Below are 25,591 nucleotides of genomic sequence, written 5' to 3' on the forward strand. Positions count from 1 at the left end.
ATGGTGAGAATGTTATATCAAATTGCATCTCACTTCATTTTGATTTTAAAAGGCTAAAGATGTCTGAGTGACTGACAGGCGTCAATCAAGACTATTGTTAGAAGTTGTGTCTATGGCATCAACATTCGAAGTAAAAGTTATGCTTATTCAGTTGTGATCACACTTACTTATGTCGTATTCTGCAGACATAAATAAAGTAAGCAACTCTACAGCGTTGCTACAGAAGCAACTCGGGATGGCATTTGGTGAAATCACGCCAAGCTCCTAAGGTAGCAAACTGACCGACTTTAATGCTGTGAATCACAGCATCGGGTTCCATTAAAGCAATCATGCTGTGACCGCCGTCGGGATAAAGTCCTTTTTATTAAATACTTATTTCTTAAATAGCTACAAGAGAATAAAAATCAAACCAAAACCCCAACCCCGTTCTACTCCACCAGGCTATGGGAAGGCAGAGGGGCCAGGCGCTTCTCCAGCAACAAGCCAAGTCAGTGACGCGGCAAGTAAATTCAGATATTCCGTAAATGACAAACCAGAAATGAGGCACGCCAGCTGTTCACACTGGAAACTTACCCAACATTTTATTTTGGTCCAAGTTTTATTTATTACGAGAACAAACGAGAGTTAAGTTTTCAATGGGGGTAGGGAGTCTTATTCCTTACCCCAGCAATAAGGACTAGTGAAATTTCAGCGCAGCTCGGCGTTCTAAAGGTTGCGTCTACGCTCCCCTTTCTTCCTACCACCAACCGCTCCGGCGGGACCGCCACCTTGGGGACAGAACCCCAGGACCAGGACGCCTCTTCTCGGGCGCCTCCTCCGTGGTCCGCCCACTGTCCTCCCACACTCCTGCCTCTCAAGAGTCGCATCTAGGGGATCCGGCAGTGAGCTGCGCCACGTCCCTCTCTCCGGCTCGCAGCCGGGGAGCCGCGCGGCCACCGAGCCCAGGTGGCGAACAAAGGCGGCGCGGGGCGCGTGGCCGGGCTAGCGCGCGTCTCCCCGGCAGGCGGCGGCGGCGGCGGCGGCGCGCGCCGGAGCCCGCATTCCACCGAAGCGGCCGGAGCCCGCGGGGCGACGTCACCCCAGGCTCCGCCCCCGTCCCTCCCCGAGCAAAGTAACTCCGGACTACCCTGAGCTGCCTCTGCCGAGCATGGAGAGCAGCGGCCGCGGCTGGCGGGCGGCGCGGGAGACGCTTTCGCCCGCGAGGTAGTTTGCCGACGTTGCGCAAGGACCAAAGTGCTGGCGGGTGGCCGCGGCGTCCCCGCGAGCCCCCCACGAGGCCGGCCGGGCGGCTGGCTGGTGGATTTCGCCGCGATCCCCCCGGAGGCTCTTTGCAAAGCTGCTTGAAACTTCTCCCAAAACTCGCCATGGATGTGGCGGCGGCGGCGCTGCCTGCTTTTGTGGCGCTCTGGCTCCTGTCCCCGTGGCCTCTCCTGGGGTCGGTCCAAGGCCAGTTTTCCGCAGGTGAGTGGTCAGGGGTGGGGGGCATCTGGGTCTGTGGCTGTCCTCAGCCTTAGACTCTGAGGAAGGAGGGACTGGCTGATCCGGGGCCGGGGCCGGGGATCCAGGAGGCGTTTGCTCGGGGTTGGGGGGGTGCAGGTTGAGGCCAGGTCTGTGTTGGGAGTTTGTGTCAGGCGGGACGCGGGGCCAGGAGCTGGGCGCCACCGGGCGCAGGTAACTTTTAGGTTCGCGACCCATTGTTTCCGAGGCTGGCCCGGCGCGCAGACAGCCCCGGGTATGCTGGATGGAGCCTGGGGCGACCTTGCTTTTCTTGGGTGAACCGGCGATAGCCTGGGCGTCCGGCGCAGTTCCCACAGCCTTAGTTAGGGAAGAGAGAAAGAAAAAGTACTTAGGGCTCCCGGGACCACGGTTCTTTGGCTCGCCGAGCGGGCTGGTGGCTCTCTGCCGCCGGACTGTTCAAAAATTACCCGGGAAGCCTTTGTCAGAAATGTGGGGACGCGTAGGGACTGACCTCGGCGCGCTCTGCCAGGTGCTTTTTGTCCCGGGAGTAACCCTCCTCTGACTATTGTCCAACTACTTCCCTGTGCTTCCCGGAGGCTCCTTCCTCCTCCGCTGAGGGTGGAGAGTTGCTCCTGGGTTGATTACAGGGCGCAGCACGGAGCATGTTGCATGTGTGTGTTGGCGGAGCCCGTACGACGTTTGGAAATGTGGCTCTTAGGGTAGGATCAGAGCTGTCCTGGGCACCGAGGTCTGGGGCGCCCATTCCCGGAAGGCTTACCCTGCTTATGTAGCGAAGCCACCACAAAGCTGGCTCCACACACATCTCCCGGAGTCCTCCTGGCTGGCCCGAGCTGGGAACGTTCTCAGCCCGCCAGGACGACCCCGGGAGAGAGACGCGAGGCGGTGTTCCTTGATATCCCTTTTGAGTTCTAAGTAAAGCCCCCCCTCCCCGAAGACCCTGGACCCACAGTCTCTCGGACTGGTGGTCTCTGTTCCCATCCAGTTTTGATATCCTTCCTGTAGGTCGGTTGTTTTTGTGTAGCCTCTGCGGGCTCTGAAGTTTCACCAGGTGGACGCTGGGGAGCGGGCTCCCGGGTTGAGCTTCTGCCTCCCGCAGGGCTTGACAACTTTTCCGGCCAGCCCACCCAGCCCAGCGCGTTTGGCGGGCGCCTCTGCTGCCTGGGTTCCCAGTGCAGATGGAAACGCCGAGTGGCCGGAGGGGGACGGGAAACGCGACAGCCGCGCTCCTGGCTGAACCGACAGGATGCGTGGACCGAACTTACTTTGTACTTGACAGTTTCATTGTTGAGACTGCCTGATTTCCTGGAAATAAACTCACCGTGTTGTCTTCCGGAGCAATCCTTCCTTAGCTTTTCTTCTCCCCTCCCCCTCTAGAACTGTATACGGGGAGTTAGACCTCAGATTCTGCTGTCTGAGCATATCCTCCTCTTAGGCAGATACTGTGAAATGGTAGCAGGCAAAGGAAAGACCATGTATCTGGGTGATGTGCAGAGGGCACTAGCTCTATGCAATGAGCTCCGACGACTTAATTTAATTCTCTCCGGGTTCAGCATTACCGCCTGCGTCTCTGCCATACAATGCTGTTAGTATTGGAACCATGCTTGATGTGACTCATTATATGCAGCAAGTTGGAGGGAGTATTGATTTCTACACAGTGCTTGTCACTGCACGGAGAGCGTAGCTTGAGAAGACATGCAGTTTGTTAATTGAACTTTACCCGTTGCACGATTAAGCTCATGTATTCAGGACTGAAGACCAGTGATGTCTTGACAGCCGATGGATATATTTTCATCATTGGAGAAACTTTTCTCTTTTAAAGTGTTATTTATCTTTTAATCAACGAGTACTGAGATTTGCATCATCACAGTGTGCAGATGTGCCTCAGAGAGTTTATTGTGAATGTGGTCAGTCCTCACAGAACTAGCTACCATCATCTTGCTATTCAGGATGTTCATGCATGCTCATAACCGAAGGTCTTTTATCTCTCAAGTTTAAAAAGTCAGATTGTGGACTTATCTGTCTTTTTCCAGAGAGTTAAAGTTGGTTTTGTAGTTATCTGTCTCTCTCTTTTTCTTTCTAGTTGTCATAAATCATTTGGTATTGTAATGTCATTAGACTCTATGGCATATTTTTAAAAAAATATTGATTGGAGATGGAGATGAATTAGAGATTGGACGTGTTTTCTTTCTTGCTGTTTTTTTTTCTTCTGATATTCTATTTTCAATGATGAACTTCTGGAGAAATCTAAATGAGCATGCTTTAAAGATCTAAAGAGATGTATAGTAGTTATATAGTATGTAAAGTAGTTCATTCTCTTGAATATGTATTTGGAATCATGATTGCCAAGGTCAGTTCCCCACTTTTCACCATTATTGTGTGGGCTGTTAATGTCATAAGCTTGAAAACAAACTTGGGAGCATACTGTAGTTGGGAATTTGAAACGCCCTATATACATTGAATCTCTCTCTGTCTCAATCACACATGTAACACTTTCCTATCGCAACTTTTTTTTTTTCTGTTTGCAGTTAAAAGTGTAAAACTGCTTCATGGGGAACATCTTTAAAGCCAGGGCTTTCTAAATTTCACCTTGCACTCTAGTCTCTGAAAATAACCCTTGCATCTGCGTTCTACCCAGGGCAACGGAAGGGTGGGAGACCAGAGTGTTACTACAGTCTATTTACTGGGCTGCGTAGCTGTTTCTGTTGATATCACCATGCGAGCAGGCTTTCCGCAGAACTCCCATCCGACAGAACCAGTCTCACTTGGAAACTCAGCTTTCTCATCTATAAAATGGGGATAATGATACGCGTCCTGACCTTGGCACATAGTTTTTATGAGGATCAAGTCAAGTCATTGATGTGAGCCAGCACCGTCAACTGTAAATCACAGTGCAGCTATCTGGGGTGTAATCATCATAAATTAAGGTAGCTGGAGTGCCAGCGTTTCAGCTTTTACGGCTCTTAAAATCTTAGAACTCTCAGTAACTATAGGCTATTCAGCAAGGTGTGTGTGTGTGTGTGTGTGTGTGTGTGTGTGTGTGTGTGTGTGTGTGTGTGTGAGAGAGAGAGAGAGAGAGAGAGAGAGAGAGAGAGAGAGAGAGAGAGAGATTTTCTACTGGTCATCCATTTCCATTATAAACATCCTAGATTGATTTAGACCATGAGTTTACGACAATATCAGAATTATCTTTGATCACTTTTTTAGCTTAACTATGCAGATCTTTCAGAAACTTACTGAAGAGTTGCTACTAATGTTCCCAGTACCCTAACTGCAGGAAAACTACTTGTACAGTCTTGTTATTTGAAAGTAATTTGTTGAACTCCCAGCTCAGCATTTTCTCAGTGTGGAGAATTACATGTAACTTTGGATGCAGTCTTATCAATGACCTAGAGAGGGACTATTGTGTCTGGTATGAAGTGAGCCTGAGAACGTCGCTCAAGATCCTGCTTTGGATGAGGTCCTGGCACATCACCCTGGTCATCCCTTAGGGCCTTGCAACTCGTCTGAACAGAACCACTTGCCTTGCGTCTGGCTTCTTGTTGTCTCTAGTCCAAAATTAAATTTCTCTTATTCTGATTATCCTCTGGGAAGAGTCACTGGAGCCAGCTCGTGTTTAGGGCTTGCCATTTCGGTTTCTAGTTTTGATTGACTGGTATTCTTTGTATGTGTCTAAATACATTAAAATTCCAAATTGGGCGCCCTAGCAATGATACAGCTCATTCCTGGACCATTTCTCTCTGATTGGTTCCCTTCTCTCGGAGTTTCCTAGCCTGTGAGATGTCCTTTTGTGTCTGGCCTGCCCAGACGGAAAGAGGCAGCTTTGGCTGCTGTTTTGGCCACTGGCCTGTGTGTTGCTGACAGCTCTTCCCTTTGTATTCATGAATGTGAATCTGAAAAATAAATCAATAAATCAACCCCTCTGCTACTCTGCCCCTCTTTCACACTTCCTCCCACGCCTCCCCGGTAACGACTTAGCTCCCCCTGCGTATTCACCCAATCAGAAGCTCTTCGTTTTCATCAAATAATCTTTAGGTACTGCCTATGCTCTTAAATACTAGCCATATGACCAGTCCACTATCCAAAGCTAGAACAGTTCTCTCACGTTCGAGACACTCGCCTGTGTCCAGCATTGTCCATATTGGTGCCCATGTGTGTAGTGTCAATAATAAATTTATATTCAGATAATTCTATATAGAGAACACGTGTCTACCACTGTTTTCCAGTGCATTGGCCTGTTTCTTCCCAAGACTGTATTTAGACAGAGTAGGTCATAGTGAGTGTGGATCTGCACTGTTCCCATTTCCTCAACTTGTTCTTTAAAGAGGGAAGGACAAGGGATTGCTGAAGGCTGACAGCAGGAAGTATCAAAAGAATGTGCAGACAAAATACAGGGGGCGCACGAGTGCCTGCTTGTGTGTGTGTGTGTGTGTGTGTCCCCGCGCGCCTGCACGCGTACATGTGTGAGATCATTTACTTAGTTTTCAGAAGAGGGAAAAGCTTCTTTTTTCCTGAGTTGTTTATTAGAATCGGCCCTTTTGCCTTTGTCCAAACAGATTCATTTCTTATTCTGTGAATGTAAACATTTCCCTCTGTGTATGCCTCTCAGACTTTCCCCTTGATCATCTGTGTCTGGTCTGTGTTCCTTTATCAAATGGTGTTTCTCTGCCTAAAAAGGTTGTAATTGCTTTTGAACATGACTTGGTTTTTTCATCAGAGTCCATGCTGTTTGTCATGGTTACTGAAAAATTGCACAAAACATATCAAGTCACCTTATATCTTAAAATGGCATTTGATTACAAAGCTAATGAATAATGCATCGATCAGACTGCTCTTTATTTCAGTTGAAGCCAAAACAAGCCCGCCTATCCATGAAATAATTTTTTTTAATGCCACAGAATGTTTGTTTCTTGTGTTTATCCATTTCTGAATGAGAGACTTCATAGTGCTTTTTGTAAGAGTGGGTAGAAAATTTGAATACCAGGTTGCTTAATGCTCTGAGGTAAGTGAGATAATTTGTACACAACTGTGCTTTGGAAAACTTTTTGGAAGTTTCTACATTTGGATGCTTATAGTATGAAGCCTAAGGTAGAAACTTGGCCAAGTTCAGACTCCACTCAGTACAAACATGATTGATGGAAATGCCCTTAAAGAATCATAGCTACTCATAAGACACATTTTATGCAGTCTGTTATGAGAGGTGTGTCTGTATTCGTCTCGAATTCTTGTGGGTTTTTTTTGTTGTTGTTGTCTTTTCTGTTGTTTGATTTGTGGTTAATGTCTTGGTAAGTCCCCTTAATGAAAGCACAGTTTTCCTTTTATAAAAACTTAACTTTATGTTCTATTTCAGGTTGTTGAGGTTCTGGGAAATCCCTGGGGCAGGGATGCAGGGACTGTATTGATCCTGCTGTGGAACACTGCCATTTCCCCACTTAACACTGGTGTAAAGTTTTTGGTTTTTTTCATTAGGCTGTGTATTGGTCCAGAAAAAAATATTATCGCCGTATTTTGTCATTTACAATTGTTTTAGGTGCAGAGTAAGTGGTCTTAAGTGAAATAATTCATGTTTCCACTTATGTGACTGTAGAGCTCAGTAAATAAAAAAGCGATCAACCGGGCGATGCTGCTTGAATCTTCCACAGGCATCATGGGGTGGGGGTGCTGTTTGAACAAAACCACAGGAAAGTGTTCTGGTTGAACTGTAGTTCTCAGCGATTTAGTTGGGAGAGCTGAAAGCTCTAAGCATCTATATCTTAATGATAGTGTGAGATTTATTGCCAAAGACTCATACTAGGAAGATGTTAAGGAGAAGAGGTGATGGATTGAAAGTGCCTACTTACATTCTTGGAAAGACTACTGAAAGTCTATTAGTATTTTTTTTTTTCTATTTTGTAGATGGAGAAATTGAATTTGATAGTAAGTGAAATTTTTTCTGTTTCAGTATCCCATCCCATTGCATATTACACATTGTTAATAATTGTGTCATTGGCATCTGTGTAGTCAACTTTCCCAGTGCATCCTGCTCTTGAGTTGGCCGTCCAAGCTGAAGCTCCAGACCTTGTCCTCGGCAGTTCCTGGACTGGCTACAGAAATTCCCCTAATCATAGTTGGGCAGTGGGCAGGTCTAGCCGCTGCCTAAGTGGGAGACCGGTCACAGCTCTTCGGTGTGATTTGGCAGCAAAGGCAAGAGCAGGGAGGAAGGCTTTCTGGGGCCAAGAAGTCATGGTTGATTGCTTTCTGGTCATTGTGTTCCTCTACTCAAAGGTATCCTGGTGTTTGCTTCATCTGTGGAGCATCAGCATTAGCACGGCTTGGGACCTTGTGGTGATTTATGGTCAGATCCAGCCCTACACATATTGAATTGGGATCTATATTTCAATCAGGTGATTTGCTTGACCATTAATTTTTTGGAAACGTATTAGAACAAACAAAACTGAGCTTAAAAAGATTGTCACATGCACTTTATTGTAAGAGTTTTCATCAAGAATTAAATGATGACATAAAATAGATATCTTTGGGCTTATAATTATTTTTTATAGGTTTAAAAAAGATTTATTATTTTTATTTTATGAATATGAGTGTTTTGTTTGCATGTATGTCTGTGTGCTGAGTGCTTGCTTGGTGCCTATGGAAGTCAGAAGAGGACATCAGCTCTCCTGGAATTGGAATTATGTACAGTTGTGAGCTGTTGTTGGGTGCTAGGAATCTCAAACCCAAGTCCTTTGAAAAACAAATCCTCTGAATTCCTGAGCCATCTATCTAGACCCAGATTCATAGTTATTATTTATATTTACTTGTTAATAATTTAGCATCCCAGACACATCAAAATAATTAAGATTACATAGATTTTTTTTTAATGAACTCTCAGACTTGAGAAGAATTTTTTTTTTTTTTTTACAAGAAGACAAATATAAAGCTAAGTGGTTTTAGTTACTGATGTTTCTTAAAAGAATATTTATAGGTACAGATACTATCTAAGGAACTGAAAATACTATGTGTAAACTCTTTTTGCTTGATTTAAGGTCAGTACAGGAAATCATATTCCCTCTCACATGAGTACCAGTTGTCTCTTACTTTATCATTCTCTCTTTCTTCCAAGATCTCTGTAGTAAGAAGCGCATTTGTAGGTCCGTCAAATTTAATGAATTGGAGTTAGTAGGTAGAATACATTAAATTTCACAGGGATTCTTTTTACACTGTTTTTTTCTGCTCATATTTAAGAACAGAGATTGTCAGTTTTCTCCAGAGAAAAATTATGATGTAATAGACAATGTACACTATTCATGTCAAAACACAGTTTTCCTTGCATTTTATAGTTTGCTTGAGCATTCTTTCAGAAAATGAATTTCCCCAGAAGACCTAATTGCCTTCTTATTAATGAGTCTGTAAGTGTTTTTTTTTGCTATCCATTTACTATTCTAAATGTGTCTACTTTTGCTAGCTGTTTTAACAGTGAAGTCTCTGATTAAATCACAACTGCTATATTTGTTTTTGCTGTTCACTGGTGATTTGGGAAAATACTGGCGTAATGGCATGGTTACAGCAGCGAGTAATGAGAGGCAAGAAGTTTAAATTAATGCGAACCCCTGCTCATTGATGATACTGTGATCGTAGAAGCTGGAGTTTGGGGATGGTAGATACCAAGATTCTCTGTGCTTTTGATGATGTCAGTAAGAATCAACTTAGTCTACAGTGTCTGAACTGTGAGAAACAGAGCTGTTGGGATTAATAAGTTGCAGATTGATAAATTCCATATCTACTTAATACTTTGGGGTTTAAGAGGGAGATCTAATTAGAGACAAATCACAAGCAGGCATGGAAAACCTCAGAGTTTTTCATACACCTCCAAGAGCTTTGGAGTTTGAATGGTCTCATCAATTTTTTTTTTCTGATTTTATTCCAATTTACTAGGTCTCCTTTTATTTTTGTTAGCCATAGTTAGGTGCATTTATTCTCTTATCTGTTGGAAAAGAAAGATTTCCCCAGAGCAATTACAAAAACAGCAGGACCTGCCATTTGGTGAGGGCCTATGACCTAGTAAAAGCTGGGATCAATGTGTTACATATTTTAAAATCTCTGCGATATCCTTTTGTATCCATTCTACACACAGACTTAGAGAGGGAAGGGAGTCACTTGTCTCGAGAGATCCCCTGAGGAACTGGTTGAGACAAGATTCGTTATTGAGTGAATGCACACACATGTGGTGATTAGACATTTTAGTTTCAGATTAGCAGAAAATGCAACAAACTGGAGAGGCAGCTAGGGTGTCACTTGGAATGGAATTACATTAGATTTGAACAGTCAGAAGAAAAAATGGAGGACCGCGTGTGTGTGTGTGTGTGTGTGTGTGTGTGTGTGTGTGTGTGTGTATGTCTGTGTGTGTTTTGTGTGTGTGTGTGTGTGTCTATCTGTGTGTCTGTGTATGTCTGTGTCTGTGTGTGTGTCTATAATTTATCTGATAGGCATGAAGGAGATAGTGAAGGGTGGGGAATATCGGGGAGACATTGGGTCAGATACCACATCAGGGGAACAGGGTGGGGTGAGGGGTTGGGGCATCTGTGTCTTAGCTGTTAAGGATGGTGGAGAGGAGAGGAGAGGAAGGAGTTTTTATCTTGACAGGTTTCTGTGCAGGACAGAGCAGATGTTTGTAGTCAGGGAACTTTTAGTCTTTTATTTTCCCTTAAACCCTACTTTAAAGTAGGAATGTGTTATTTTCATTGTTTTATTCTCTGTACTGAAGAAATCCAACATTAAAGGAAAGATTTGTACGTCTGATACAATTTGTTCAGAGTGGTATATCCTGGAAGAACTTAAGCTTTGGTATTTGATGCTGGGTGTGGTGGTACATACTTTTCATTCCAGCAGACGTAGGTGGGTCTCTGTGAGACCTAGGCCAGCCTGGTCTACCTAGTGAGTTCTAGGCCAGTCAAGGCTATCTGGGAAGACCTTGGCTCACGAAATGAACAGAACCCAAACTGATTTATTATTTGAGTCACGTTTGTTACAACACACGTGCCATTTTGCCTATTGGTAATTTATATGGATAGAAAGTCTTCTATAATTTTTTTTTTGTATCTAGAATTTTAAAAATAGTGTTTTCAAAATATAAACCTGTTTTATCCATTGGGCTTTGATTACAATTATCTGGTGATCCAAAGGGACAATAATGCGAGTGAATGAAAGATCTGGTCAGGTAGTTGCTTGCTTTTCAGGTATCATGGTAGGATTTATTTATACATATATGTATATGTATAACAGAATTGATAGAGTACAAAGTGTGATCTAAGCTATGGTCAATGATTACAATTGATACAGTGAAATAAAACCTACTGACCCCTTACTCTTTGGGAACTAATATTGAAAACTGTGAAGTGCAGGTGAATTTGCATGATTTTTGTCTACTCATTTCTGCTACCTGTGACACATAGCTGTAGAACATGGGAATTAGGAAGAGATGCTATCAGAAACATCTGAGGTATTGGGTAATGAGTAAAATGAAGATAAGTAGCAGCTGCGTGCACAGTTACTCTTATTCTAGTGCAGTGGTTCTTAACTTGTGGGTTGAGATCTCTTTGGGGGTTGCATATCAGATATTCACACTACAATTAATAAAAGTAGTAAAATTACAGTTACAAAGTAACAACGAAATAATTTTATGGGTTGGGGGTTGCCACAACACTAGGAACTGCGTTAAAGGGTCACAGCATTAGGGAGGTTGAGAACTACTGTTCTAGTGAAGAAGTTACCCAGGATCTTAGTTTTGTTGCTGGTTGTGATAAAACACCCTGACAAAAACAACTTAAGGTAGATAGGGTGTTTTGGGCTCACAATTCCAGGTTACAGTTCAACATTGCTGGGGAGGTCAAGGTGTCAGGAACCCAGGGTAGAGAGTCACATTACATTCATAGTCATGAGCAATGAATTAATACATCCTTGCTAAATGCTCAGCTCCTTTTCTCCACTATCATACAATCTAGCATCCCTTGCCTAGGGAATGGTGCCACCTACAGTGATCATGTCTTCCTTTCTAAGTTATTGTAATCAAGATAATCCCACAGACATGGCTACAGGCCAACCTGATCTAGGCAGTCCCTCATTGAGATTCTTAAAGACTTTTTCTTTTGAGATTTGTTTTAATTTTTAATTTTTTTTTTTTTTGGGAGAGTCTGTGTACCATGTGCATGAACTGGCCACAGAGGTCCCTTGGAACTGGATGATTCTTAAGTTGCGATTTGGGTGTTGGGAATTGATCTTGGTTCTCTTAACTGCTCTTAACTGCTGACCCATGCTTCATTTAGATTTTTTTTTTTCTCTTTTAGGTGATTCTAAGCTGTGTCAATATAACAGTTGACACTTAACCATCACACCCAGCTTCACTTAGATAAATGTTTGTACTAGTGCGTCAAGCTTTGGGTTGACTGAGGAACATGACTGTACCAGCTTAGGCAAAGATACTTCCATCACCCATAATGGATGTGTTGGCCTAGGCATCTGGCTCAGCATATAAAAGTGAAGACAGCAATCAAACTAGATGCTTATTGATTTCATTCTGCATCTCCCTGCCACCAGAGCTTATTTTAATATCCCTTTGCTAGTTGGTATAGAGAACTCCTTCAATGACCATGCTTTCTCTTGTGCATTCTTGCTTTCTCTCTGATTTTGTCTCTCTGTTTATGTCAGCATGGGTTGTGTTAACTGTGTCTGAATGGCTTTGAAGTTTGTCAAAATTTGCTGTAACGATTCGGCTGGATGGTAGCAGATTGTTCATATTTACCTCTTGACCTAAATTCATATTTAGATACTTAGGAACAAATGCGGGAACAAAAGGCGTTGGAGATTGGGCCCAGAGTACTGGACCTGCAGCAAGAGGGAACCCGGAACTTTCTGAGCTTTAGCCGTAATTCCTCTCTCTTTAATCCTTCATTTCCTAACAGTACCGTGGGCCTATTCCAATGAAGAATGATTTTAACGTCTTCTCTCGTTACTCAGCCAGACACCTTTAAAGATAAGATGAGTAATGTATGTGGAAATTCTCCTATAATTGTAAGCTCACATAAAATGCAAATTCCGTTTGGGGTATAAACTTTGGTGATAAATAAATTATTGTTGAAGGCATAGGAAGTGTGTATGCTGAAGAATGGAAATGAGAGCCATAGATGCTTCATATATATTCATGTCTGAGTTATACAGTGCCTATGTAAATGCTGGCGAAAGTGCTGTAATAGTCAATAAGCGTTTATATGGTTCCGGTGAACAATGGATAATCCTGCCGTCATGTATCACCCAATGTAGCTCCCCCATCTCATTTTACAGATACATACATTTACATGGTTTCTAGCTAGGCCAATAAACACTGGATAAGGTAGTCCTTCCCATGGAACACGGATAAGCATATGTTGTTAAGTATGTAATCATGCATAACATGTTATATGTATAGTTTTTCCTTTCTATAGTTATGAAGAGATACAAAATACTCTTTTGGGGGCTGAGGCTATAGTTCATTTAGCAGAGTACCTGCCTAGCATGCACAGAGCTGATCCCCAGCGCCTCATAAAACAGGGCGTGGTGGCACACGATTGTAGTTCCAGCTAGGGAGGTGGTAACAGGAGGGTCAGGAGTTTATGGTCATCCTTGAACACGTAGCAAGCTTGAGGCCAGCCTGGAGTACATGAAACCCTGTCTCAAAACAAAAACAAAAACACAATCATCAAACAAACAAAGAAAAGCAACTACAAAATCAAAACCCAGTCTTCTCCATCCAAGCTGGCTTTTCTATTTTTTTTGGCTTCTGGGCATGATTTTGATACCTTTATTAATTCTGTTCCTCATATCTTTAGCATTTGCTATGTGTCAGTGCCAGGGCTAGTACTAAGGTTGCTGGTGAGCAAGGCCTTGTCCTGGAGCACGGGGAGCAGGTATTTGACCCGGAGGAGGCATCCCTGTCAACTTCATACCTAATGACTCACAGTGCAGCCCGAGGCTATTTTGTGACTGACCATCCCTTCATGATTTGGCAAGTCTCAGAGTTCAGGCTGTCTCTCACAATTTGCTGATCCACTTCAGAACTTGCCTAGGATAATTCCAGTCCATTAGAGTCTGCTGTCCTTGAGACTACCCTCTCCTCCCCAAAGCCAAAGGCTGCAGAAGGAGAATTGTGCAAAAAAAATGGCCATCATGATAGTGAAATTCCACTGAGTGGAATTTCCCCAAAGTTGAGTAACCTGAAGTGTAAACAAAGACCTAGGAGGAGAGAACATCTTTGTGTTCTAGAGTCTGGCCGGCACTGACTCTCCTGCCTGAGGCAGGAACAGGAAGGGTTTTCGGCCTAGGCTTCCACTGTATGATACATAATCACACATTTACATCCTGCACGCTCTTAGGCAGAGAGAGTTCTTGGCTGGATTTTTATCTGTTGTGACCTATGGCTTTCGTTACCTGGACTCCAGGGGCCTGGAGGCTCTGTCTGCTGTGCCTTCCATTTCTGACATTCGGGAATGAAGGTAGGCTGAGGACATCCAACCTCCTAATGCCCCAGCTAGCACCTGTATCCCAGAAACACCACATGCACTCTGGTCCTTTGGCCGCCCATTATGGTGAGACGTTGATATTCATATTTAAACACACCCATCATTTTTAATGGGAAATGGAGACCCTGGAATTTCTTTCTTCAGGGAGACCTGTGCAGTCTGCTCTTTGTGAATTTAGAAAAGAAGCAATTTTAGAGATGGGTAAACATTTTCTAAGCAAAGCTCAAACTTCCAAATTCCATGGACATAAGCATTAAAAACAGAAGCATAGAAAACAAATCCCTTTTAACCTAGTCACTAATATTTTGTGCCCATTTCATATTTAAGTAAAACACACCCACATGCTGGTGTCTGTTCAGTGTATATGGTAATATAGAGGCTCACAGGCACTGGGCTGGACAGCGTAAGTTCAAAGGTGGGTTGTGACATTTTCTTGATCTCTCCTTCAGTCCCTCGACTTTCATTTTCTCATTTGCATAATGAGGAAATGGGGATATCTGTTCCAGATATGTGTTTTCAGGAGCACTGAGTTTGAGTACTTAAAAGAGTATCCCGCCCATTGATAACATCTATTCATTACTACTGGACTAAGTCAACTTATGTTTGCTGAGTAACTAATCCCTTGCTGTTTTCTTTCAAAACCCTCTAGGGGCAGATTTTTTTTTTTAACTTTTAAATAAGCCAGCAGAGAAGATAATAAGGTAACCTGAACTAAACCAGCACAATAGAGGTCACACACAGCACTGTAAGGAATGTGTAATTCAATGTTTATGAAAATAAATTTACACCAGTTCCTGAGCCTGAGAATCTTTAAAAATTAACAAAAAAATTGATTATGTGTGTGTGTGTGTGTGTGTGTGCATCTCTGTGGCACACGTGTGTGGGTAGGTACCTGTGGAGGTCAGAAGACGGTGTTGGATCCCCCTGGAGCTGGAATTATAAGTGGTTGTGGGTCCTCTGGAAGAGCAGGAGTACCCTTTAACTGCTGAGCCTTTACTCCAGCCTCAGAATCACAGTGAAGAATGATTGGGAAAATAAACAAACACATTTAAAAGAGATAATCCAAAATAGAACAGTAATAGTAATGAAGGAGCTGAAGGGGTACAGAGCAGCATTAGTTTTTAGGGTACTTCCTATAGCCCTGGAAGATATATTTACAATTTCTTAAGCAAGCCGGATGCTGTGGGAAGTTTGAGACCAAACAGTACATGACTTAACCCCTGGAGACCTAAACTCAGTTAAAACATGAGAACTTGATACTGGGAATAAGCTGTAGGTGGGTATTACCTAGAAAGTTGAGGACATTCTCTGCTGCTTCAATCACTGTCTGTCCTAGTGAGACTTGTGTGTGGTCGAGGAACAGCACACAGACTGAGAAATAAGCATAAAAGATGAGAGACAGACCCATAGGAGCTTTTGTCGACTTATGGAATGAACAAGGTGTGTGGCTGTTTCTCCGGTTTGCACTCGGCATCCGTGGTGCTAAACAAATGCACACTTCTGACATGTAGACTGTGCATTTGCTTGTAGGTTCTTACAGTTAGGATTTCATTTTTGAAGGGTGGGTGGAGATTTAAGCTTGCTTAGTACACAAAATAATGAGGTGATTTCAGATGTGTTTAAACTCCCAAACTTTTTTAGGCCACTGCCTGCTGGCAGAAGCCATTTTTTAGTGCCAGTACAGGGTGGTAGTGTCTGATAAAATTCCTGACTATTGTTAGCTCCTGTGCAGAGGGAGTCCTCTGAGACCATCTCCATGGATTTAAGCTCTGGTCGGGTTCAGGTTTCTGGCTCTCAGTCTTCCTTCTCGGTATCACGTCTAACTACAACCTGCTTCACTTTGCCTTTGTGGTGCTTGTGAAAACATTTGCTCTTTCCCTACCTAAAAGACTTATTAACTTCTCTGCAGGAGAAGTCTTTTGCACACAGCCTTGAATCCCACTGAACTCACGTACTTATGATATTTAACTGACCACATCGGGACTGCTTTGTGTCTTGATGGTTGGGCTTAGTCATTCGAGATGTGGCTTCATAAGCCCTTCCAGTTAAAAGATGGTTTGTTTATTTTTTATCTTTTAAGTTCTTCCAAGTTTCTTTACTTGTTGAATTTCTGGCATCCTATCTGATCAGCTTCATAGATGAAATAAAACAACAACAACAACAACAACAACGACAATAATCAACCCAAACTCGTGCGGTACACCTAATTTTGAGCTTTTCAGCGAAATAATAAAACGGCTCCAAAGTCACAACTCGGTGATTCTTTAGAATGCCAAGTGCTCTGTGGCTCAGACTCAATGTTACCGAAAGGATGCTGAATCTGAAAGTGTCTGAGATGGGAGGCTGACTACACGAACTTTAACCGGCCTGGTTCAGGCTCTCTGGGAACCCACCACCAGGAAAGGTTAGAGATGAGATTTGGTTGCTTGCTGGTGGGTGCTTCAAAGTGGAGTGTGTCCTTTCCTCCCTAGTCTAATGAGGGCCGCTGATGCAGTTGAAGTTTTGAGGGCTGTGGGCTACTCCTCATGGTCCACTGACGTCCTGCTTATCACAGTAACCGCCCTCGGCAGGTTCTCCACAGTTTAGAGGCTAATTACAAGTATTCTGTCCACCCTTACTCATTCCCAGTTATGCCACAGGCTTCCCCAGTTACCCTCACTCTATAGAGTGGCATGTGATTTTGTAAAGAGTGTTCCAGGTTGTTTTCAATGAAGTTAAGAAAAGGTGGGGGCAGCCTGATAAGTCAGTATCTAGATACCTTTGTTGGGACTAAAACCTTGAAAGCTAGGTTTCCTTTGAGGTGGAGACTCCTGTCAACTCCTCTGTTGTTGGGAATCATAGCTACGCCAAGGGTTTTCTTTCTTCTTCTTCTTCTTCTTCTTCTTCTTCTTCTTCTTCTTCTTCTTCTTCTTCTTCTTCTTCTTCTTCTTCTTCTTTTTAATGGAGCGATAGCATAAAGGTTATTATCTTTCCTACACATTGTGACAATAGATTTGAACTTCTGACTCCATGCCAAACTTAATATCCTGTTTAACTTGTTAAAACAAGTGATACCATGCTAGATTATTAACAGTTCCTTGTTTTGAACACCTTGTTGTTGCAGGAACCATTGATTTGTGCGTTGTTATGATTGATTGGGAACTCTATTAGGAGAGACTGGGGAGCGAGGGGCCTCTTCACTCAGCAACACGTGCAAGGCTGAACTTGTCTCCTTCTCTTCATGTCAGCCTGGTTAAAATCAAATATTAAATACATGGCCCTTGCTTGCCGGGCAGTGTGTGTAGCATAGAGGAAAAAGATGAAAAAAAAAAATTGACCAAATCTCTGTGTATCAGACTCTTGGAGATCTAGAGAGAAGTTCAGAATGGAGCGCTCAGCCTGTTGTTCCAAGCCTTTTAGAGCATCCACCTTCGACTTTAGCCCTACGGCTTTCTGCCTAACTCTTCACAGAGAACAATGTGATTGTCTATGGTTACACATGGTTTATGATATTTTAAGCTCTCTTTCTTTAGGGGCCGCTAATTCAAAGCCAGCTACCACCACATAAAAGGACAAGCTTTAAAAAAAAATGTCTTTGGAATTATGAGAATATTTTTCACTAAGCACCATCGTACAAAACAGAATATTCCACAGCCACAGATAGTTTATGAGAACAAACCTTTTTGCAGTGGTTCTCAACTTGTGGGTCATGACCCCTTGAATGACCCTTTCACAGGGGTCACACATCAGATACCCTGCATATCAGATATTTACAATTCATAACAGTAGTAAAATTACAGTTATGATGTAGCAACAAAGATAATTTTATGGTTGGGGGTCACCACAACAGGAGGAACTGTATTAAAGGGTCGTAGCATTAGGAAGGTTGAGAACCGCTGCTCTAGAGGCTGGTGAGATGGCTCAGCTGTAAAGGCCTTGGGGCCCATCCTCATGACTGGAGTTCCATCCGCTGGCCACTTGTGGTGGAAGGTGAGACCTGACTCCAGCAAGTGAGCACGCACATGAAAACACACACACACACACACACACACACACATACACACAGAGAGAGAGAGAGAGAAATACAGAAATGCAAAACACTCCGAAAAGTCATAGTCTTAAAATTATTATACTGAACATTTTGCGTGGCCCATGAAAGTTTCCTATGTTCAAGTTATTCAGAAATTTTTGTGAGAATGAACTTGTCAATAAACATAAATGGACTTATATTCAATTTTGCTGCACATTGTTGTATTACTTGATGTTTTTAAGGATGTATTATGAAAGTGTTAACAGCTACAAAGTCTATATTTTAAAACAAAACATAAAAGCATAGGTTTCAAAATTAAAATATATATATATATATATATATATATATATATATATATATATATATTTTATGTGTATGGGTGTTTTGCCTGCATGGATGTGTGTGCACCACCTGTGTGCCTCGTTCTGCCAGAGGCCAGAAGAGGGCATTGCATGTGGGACTGCAGTTACAGACAGTTGTGGCCACAGTGGGGGTGCTGGCAATCCAACTTTGGTTCTCTGCAGGAGCAGCCTTAACTGCTGAACCACCTCTTGAGCCCCAACATTCTCACCTCGAGGCTGTATTTGAGCTTTTAATTTGATCATTTTCTGTTACGATTTTTCCACAGACTTCCCCCGCTTTCCTTTCTTCCATCTCCTTATGTAGCCCACACCGTTTCAGAACTCACATCCTCCTGCCTCAGCCCTCTGAATGCTGGGATTTTATAGGCACACTATACCTTGCCTAGCTTTTCTACTGAACCGATCTTTTCAAAATTGTTTTTATTAGCTAAAGTTAGGTGATTATTTGAGTTTTAAAATTTACGAACCTCTGCCGATACAGCAGTAAAATGTTATTGTAACATACATTCTTATGATTGTTTCTGCAAGATGGGAATATTCCATATCCTTCCAAGATACCCTATAGAATTAATAACACAGTAATGAAAACACATGCATCTCATGTGTTGGGCTCTGCCTAACACTTTATACTTTAGTGTGCGTTAGATACTATTTCTTAAGCCAGGTGTAGTGGCTCACACCTTTAATCCCAGAACTGGAGAGGCAGAGGCAGGTGAATATCTGTGAGTTCGAGGCCAGCCAGGTCTACATAGTGAGTTCCAGGACAGCCAGGGCTACGTACTAAGACCCTATCTTGAGACAACACCAACACAAATTTCTGATATGCCTTATACATGTATACATTTTTTTTCTTCTTTTGGGAAGGTATGACACATGTGTTAAGTGTGGTCCCTTACCCACACAGTGGTGGGTGGCTCTGAGTTGCAGCCCCTCTGATCCCTTGGAATTTGAGGGGCGTCACCAAAGTGTGCATGTGTTGCTAAGCCTAGATTCTTCGTGGCTTAGGTATGTCACATGCAATTTTGCCTTATCATATTTTACGTTTACAGTGGGCTTTTTGAAGTAAGATTGCAACATTAAGCTGAAGAACACCTGTGTATATTAACTAAGTGGTATTTTCAAGTGATCGAATTTTTTTTGACAGATGGAGCTTTTCTATGTGTGATTTCTCTAGGTTTTATACAGTCTTTTCACTAGTATTTTGGGAAAAAAAACCACTTTTCTTCCTTTATGTATAATTTCCAGAATTTGGGAAGATTCTAACTTGTCCAGTTTGTGGTGGTTTCTGATGGTCCTGTCTCTGCCTCTGGAATGTGCTGGTTTGATGGGATCCTGGGGATCACACTCAGGGTCTCTGACATTCCAAGCAGTCACTGTACCAACTGTGCTGCACCCCAGCTCTCCATTTTACATCATTAAACTTGATTTCATAACAAAAATCTTCTCGTTTTTAACTCTTGTTCTTCTCGGCCTTTGACAAAACAAATATTACTCAAAATTAATGTCAGTGAGGCCCTGAATTGTCTGGGAACTTTGATCTTTGCACTTACTGTGGTTGCAGGAAGGAGACATTTGTTAATATAAACTCCCAGGGATGCAATGTTAAAAATTAATTTCTGCTATATAGCCCGAGATCAATCAACCTTGTTCCCGATCTTTCATCTTTACACTTAACACTGGAACAATTGGCTGATATGTGGAATGGTGGCTGAATTAGTATAATTGCAGATACACTTGCTAGTTTGTTGTTGGTCAGGCCAGCAAGCTACTCCCAGGGGCCACAACCCCCTACTTCTCAGTTAATCCTATGATTACATTAACCAGAGTGACCCATTTTAGAGCTGATGATTTTGACAGGCAACTTCGAATCTGTGTGAATTGGTGTCTCAGCATTTGGTCTAGTCAAGGGCCTGAGAAAGACCTGTAACTCATTTCTCACTGTTTAGCTACTCATTTACTGAGGCAGCATGATAGTGTCAGGCTTGGCATCCGGATGTCACTGGAGTTTGGGGCAGCCATCCAGGCTGCTGGGATATATATCACTGGGCTGCTATTTTCTGTCTAGACTGTCCTTCTAAAAGCAAACATCACATCCCTTTTTAATGCTTTGGGTCTGCTAATGTAAACTTAAAAAAATTTTAATAACAGATATTTTCATGTTTCTTTGAGTCTGGCACTAGTCTAGTACTTTCTGGCCAGCTCAGTAGGTTCAAATTGTATGTAAACTACTCTTCTTGTCAGTGCTGGGCTCAATTCAGCAAGGAAATTACTAGAAAAGAATATTTAAAAAAAATAGTAAAAATAACCTAACTGTGCCCCATGTAGAGGAGTCGGGGCAAGTATTGCTTCATGTAACTTGACTTGAGTGGAATTTTCTCTTGTGTGTTTGTGTCCTGGGCTACAGTGTGGAATGAAGAGTTAACTGTGGATAAGCCCCAAAGTGGGAAAGCCATGGCACCTATCATCCAATGTTTACTATAATCCCTGGAGGTAGTTGATCATAGGAACCCTAGTGTACACAATTTAGGGTCGTTGTCTTAACTCTACGTTGTAGTATATCAGTGGGCCTTACAAATCACTCAATTTGACAACCAGTTTTGGGGTTTGGGAATTCTTTAAATAATACTTATTACAGCTTTCTCTGATAAAACCAGACAGTCAATTAAGTATTTAATTTAAGTATTTAAAGACCCTAAGATCAAGTCATTGCAATAATAATGCCTCACATTTGTGTATCTATGCGTAGAATGCTTAGGCTCAGATCACACGACTTAGCAGACTATGCACTCTCAGCCTTAAAAGGCCTATAGAAATGTAAGGTGCTCTCATTGCAAAGACTTGCCTCTTGGCTCTTCAAATACTAATTGACCACCAGCTTTAACTAGGTAAGGTGGCTTAAGTGTCTTCAAGAAATTCCAGGTCTATAAATTTACAAATCAATGCTTTAGGTAGTGGGGATAACTCCTGTAGAGCATTTTATATAGTCTTTTATTTCTTGTTTGTGACAGGAGACGGAATACGGAAGCTGTGGTTTTTATTTATGTTTCTGTTTTCTATTTTGGTGGTACACTTGGCAAAATAATGGCAGGCAGATGTACTTTGGATATACCTGAAAGAGCTCATTATTCACATTTGTCTTACAAACAAACCTGTATCTTAATTCTAAAACAAAACAACATACATAAAATAAACTTTCATTGGAAAAAAACATACCTTAACTATCCACAGTGATACACAATGGGACATCTAAGCAGTTCTGACTCATAAAAAGATATCTAAGGAAGACTTAAGGAAATAATAACAAAGGAACAAGAAACAGGCAAAAGATTACTAGTAAGCAAGGTTGCAGTCTGTCTGTGGTCTGTCTTCTGTTTGCCCTGTTCAGGCTCAGGAAACCTACCATCACTTTTTAAAATAATAAAATATTTCAAAAATTTAAAAAACAAAATAGAAAAGAAAAAAGAAGAAAACTTACTACCTACCTATTTCTATCTGGGCATCTAGCTCAACATTTTGTATTTATTCTGTATCTGAAGTCAAGGATACGGTAGGAATATTTGCATGTGGAATGCCACTATGGCATCACTTCATAATTCAGAACGCATCTTGAAGGCAGAGAGTTCTGGACATTCTCATACAGAGCCATTTCTCAACATTTAGATGACAGAGCAACACTGATGCCCGTTTCCCTGGCAGCCCCTTCGCATGCTCTTGCTAAAAGTGGAGGAGGATGTTGGGATACAAATGAGGCAAAGGAAGGGCTCCTGGCCAAGTGTTGTTTATTGAACTGAGTAAGTGTTTCTTCGGTGGGCCGAAGGGAGCTGGTTAGAGTAAGTGGGCAGTCAAAGCCAGCATGCTTCCAAGACCTGAAGTTCTCTTTATATATCTCTTTATATATACAGGTTCCCACGCCCTTCAAGGAGGGCAGCCCAGAGGCCCTTCAGTCCCTAGAAGCCCAGGTTGGGAAGGCCCACCTGTTTGAAGCTACACACTGATCTTAGTTGGAAAGCCAGGATGCTTGGACTGGAAGCTTGAGCTTGTCCTTTTAACATGTTGATGAGAGGAGCGTGTTAAACACATAGGGTGATGCTCAGTTTCAGCGGATTTATTTAATTCCCACAGTAATGAACCATTTTTCTTTTTTAAAAAAACTACAGATAGATACAGAATACAGATAGCAGAGCATTCATACCCGTTCAAGAGAAGCATTCTGTACAGGACATACATTAATCAACATGTTTTATAAAGTGTTCTGTGTGGAAAGAAATGATTCAAGTATAAAAACCACATTCATTTACATTTTTCTGCAATTCAGGTACCCCAGTACCCCACTTATCATCTCTTGGAAGAGACTTTGCTGTATCTGTCTTAGCTACTTGCTGTGGTAGGGGGAAGAAAACAGAATTTTAAAGTGTACGACTCATTTTGATATTTGATTGAAATGTGAATTTTGTGTTTATTCATTTCAAACTAGGATATGGATATCAAGTATTTAGCATGGTTTTATTTCCAGTTAAATTTAGGTAAAATTTGTCTTTTTCTCCCACTGTACTTAGTCAGGCATAATTAAGTTAAATGTACTTAAAAAAAAAGGTGGTGTACTTTCATGTAATTTATTCCCTAAACTCTGCCATGATCAATTAAAATTAGTGTTCTGCCGTGGCTTGTTTGTACATTAAAAACAAACAAAACAAAAACCCGTGGAGTTAAACTTTAGCTGCCTGTGGAATAGAATCTGGTCATCTCTAATTTTGACAATGGACGTGCGACAATGTCATCAATGATTACCTACTCACCATTGTGTATGTGGGAGGGCTGTGGCACAGAACTAACGTGTTACGGTTTTTCAAAGTTTATAACTCACCTTGTGTTTGTCACCGTAGGGGTGGAAATCTTGATGCCTTTCCTCCTTCTTCATGAGGGGCACAGCTGCTACCCACTTGACTTTCTTTAATCAAATTTTCATGTGACACAGAGTCTTCAAAATGAAGACCCAGAGCCCCAAGAAAACTGCCCGTTTTTATGCTTAGACTTGGTGGAAAATGGAGTCGTGTAGAAGCGTGACTGGACAGCAAGGATTACTTAATGGAAATGGACTAAGCCAGCAGCTCTGCAAGATCTGCTTCTGTTTAGATTCTTCCCGTGTCTGTCTGTCTGTCTGTCTGTCTGATCAATCCTCTCTCCCTTTACGTCCCCCACCTGTGTGCATGCACGTGTGTGTGTGTGTGTGTGTGTGTGTGTGTGTGTGTGTGTGCGTGTGTGTGTGTGTTTCTTTATGTGCATGCCCAGAGGCCAGAGGAGGCTCTCACAGGTGTCCTGTTCTGTCCCTCTTTGGCTTATTCCTTTGAGACAGGCACTCTAACTGAACCTGCAGCTAGGCTGGCAGCCAACAAGTCCCACCCATCTTTAGGTCTGCTTCCCACAGCTCTGGGATTACAAGTCTGTGGCCATGCAAGGCTTTTAAAGTGGGTGCTGTGATTCAAACCTATTTCATGTTTGTGCAGCAAGCTCTGTTACCCCTGAGCCATCGCCCCAGCCCCAGGGTTCTTCTGGTATCTCTCCGTGGCCTTCCTTTCACTGGGGACAGGGCAGGACCCATTCTGGAAGAAGGGTCTGGTGATAGTGTCATGGTGGCTGGGATGCCTTCACACTCAGCAAGCAGCCTGAGAAGTTTCCTGAATCATTTTTGAACTCAAGACTCAGCAAATCCAGGTGTTAGGATGTTGGGCCAGAAAAGCATCAGGTAGAGTTTGAATTTATTAAAAAATATTTTAAAATGGGTTTTATGGACAAAGGTTAATTGCTGCTCAGGAAAAGAATCGGAAATACCCAAGGGTGTAGGCTTCTCAAGGGAGGATCCTAGTGAAGTGTTCTAACATTAGCCATGTACACTCTTTTGTTGCCCCTCTCAAAAGTTTGCGAAGACACTTTTTCTCTCTTTTTTGATGAGTGGAGATGCCTGGGGGTGGGATTAGAATTTGTTAAGGCAGACACAGAAGACACTGGACTGCAGTACAGGGTTGAGTGCATGGTTGCTACTTTGAATTCGGTTTCTGGTGAAATTCCTAGAAAATGGAGGTTTTCAATTGGAAAGGGGGAGGGGCCGGAAGCAACCGCTATCATGCTGAAACTTTAGTTAGACTGTAGGTGAGGTGCTCTTTTCCCAGGTACCTGTAATTTTTTTTTTTCTATCTTCTATCCTGGCTTAATAGACAAGGTAGAGCAGAGAATTTATGGTCAGCTGTTACACAGGCTGGTGGGAGAATCCCAAGAGTTATTTCTAGGCCTTCTGGCTTGTTGCTTTGGGGATAAGGAATTTCAGTTCCAATTAGCCAACTCGAGGTAGAAAGAAGTCTGGTTGCTGTGGTTTGTTTAGGAGAGGATGGGTGAGAGGCAGAGGGTAGGAGAAGGAAAGAGAGGTTCTGGTCCTGATGCTGCGGCTTGGGCTTTGCAGTGTCTCTGGTTTACGATGCTCAGCATGGCACTGTCCTGTAGTGAAACATTTTCTTACACTCTGTAGTGTTTTACTGGTTACAGAGCTACCAGTTCTCATTGAGCCTTCCTTGGTGAATGTGATGTCAGGCACCATCAATAAGCTTTGATAAGATTTCATCAAGGATACTTTAGTCTTCTGTGTTTATAACAAACTGCATTCTAAAACTGGCATGTAGTAGCTCCAAAAGCCATATTGGAAAGCGTTTCATGAGTTCACCACTGGTTCATTATTATCTGTGTGACTTGTAATGCTTTTTATAAATCTAGAGGCAGTGTGAGTTTGTTTAGAAAAAAGTGCACTTTCCCGGATGGTGGTGACTTGAACAGCTGCTTATGCTGCTGGTGGTAACCAAACTGCAAAAAGTGACATAATAAAAAGATTCTGGTCTCCAGACTCTGTAGGACAAACATGTTAAGATCATATAGACATCTTGTCTTTTAAGTCCAAGTATTCTAAGTTACAATTAAGTAGCTCATTTGCCTTAATATTTTATAGTAGAAATTGTCACTCAGGAAATATGTATTACACAATAACTTTACACATGGCTTTTATTTTTTGGGACAGGGTCTCTGTGGAGCCCTGGCTCTTCTGGAATTCACTATGTAGATCAGGTTGGTCTTGAACTCAAAGACACTTCCTCTGACTCCAGAGCTCTGAGATTAAAACCATAGGCCACCAAGCCCAGCTCACACATAGCATTTTGACACAAACCTTAGGGACA

General features: G+C 42.5%; 1 protein-coding gene across 17 annotated transcripts in view; it reads left to right on the forward strand.

The window, feature by feature from the left end:
- Positions 1-1,006: 1,006 nt before the first annotated feature.
- The window catches only part of Ptprk (protein tyrosine phosphatase receptor type K), a 536,300-nt gene continuing 511,715 nt past the window's right edge, over positions 1,007-25,591 (forward strand). For 5 of the 17 annotated variants that reach the window (XM_052751250.1, XM_052751252.1, XM_052751256.1 and 2 more), the window contains exon 1: positions 1,015-1,461. In XM_052751250.1, coding sequence (XP_052607210.1) covers positions 1,365-1,461 — 97 coding nt within the window. In that variant the 5' untranslated portion in view covers positions 1,015-1,364. Of the gene's footprint in view, positions 1,462-25,591 lie in introns of all 17 variants that reach the window. The other 12 variants (XM_052751253.1, XM_052751251.1, XM_052751255.1 and 9 more) reach the window with 6 other exon arrangements.

Source organism: Peromyscus californicus, unplaced genomic scaffold (genome assembly GCF_007827085.1).
Source record: "Peromyscus californicus insignis strain IS unplaced genomic scaffold, ASM782708v3 Scaffold_22__1_contigs__length_63687245, whole genome shotgun sequence".
In the NCBI taxonomy this organism is placed as follows: domain Eukaryota; kingdom Metazoa; phylum Chordata; class Mammalia; order Rodentia; family Cricetidae; genus Peromyscus; species Peromyscus californicus.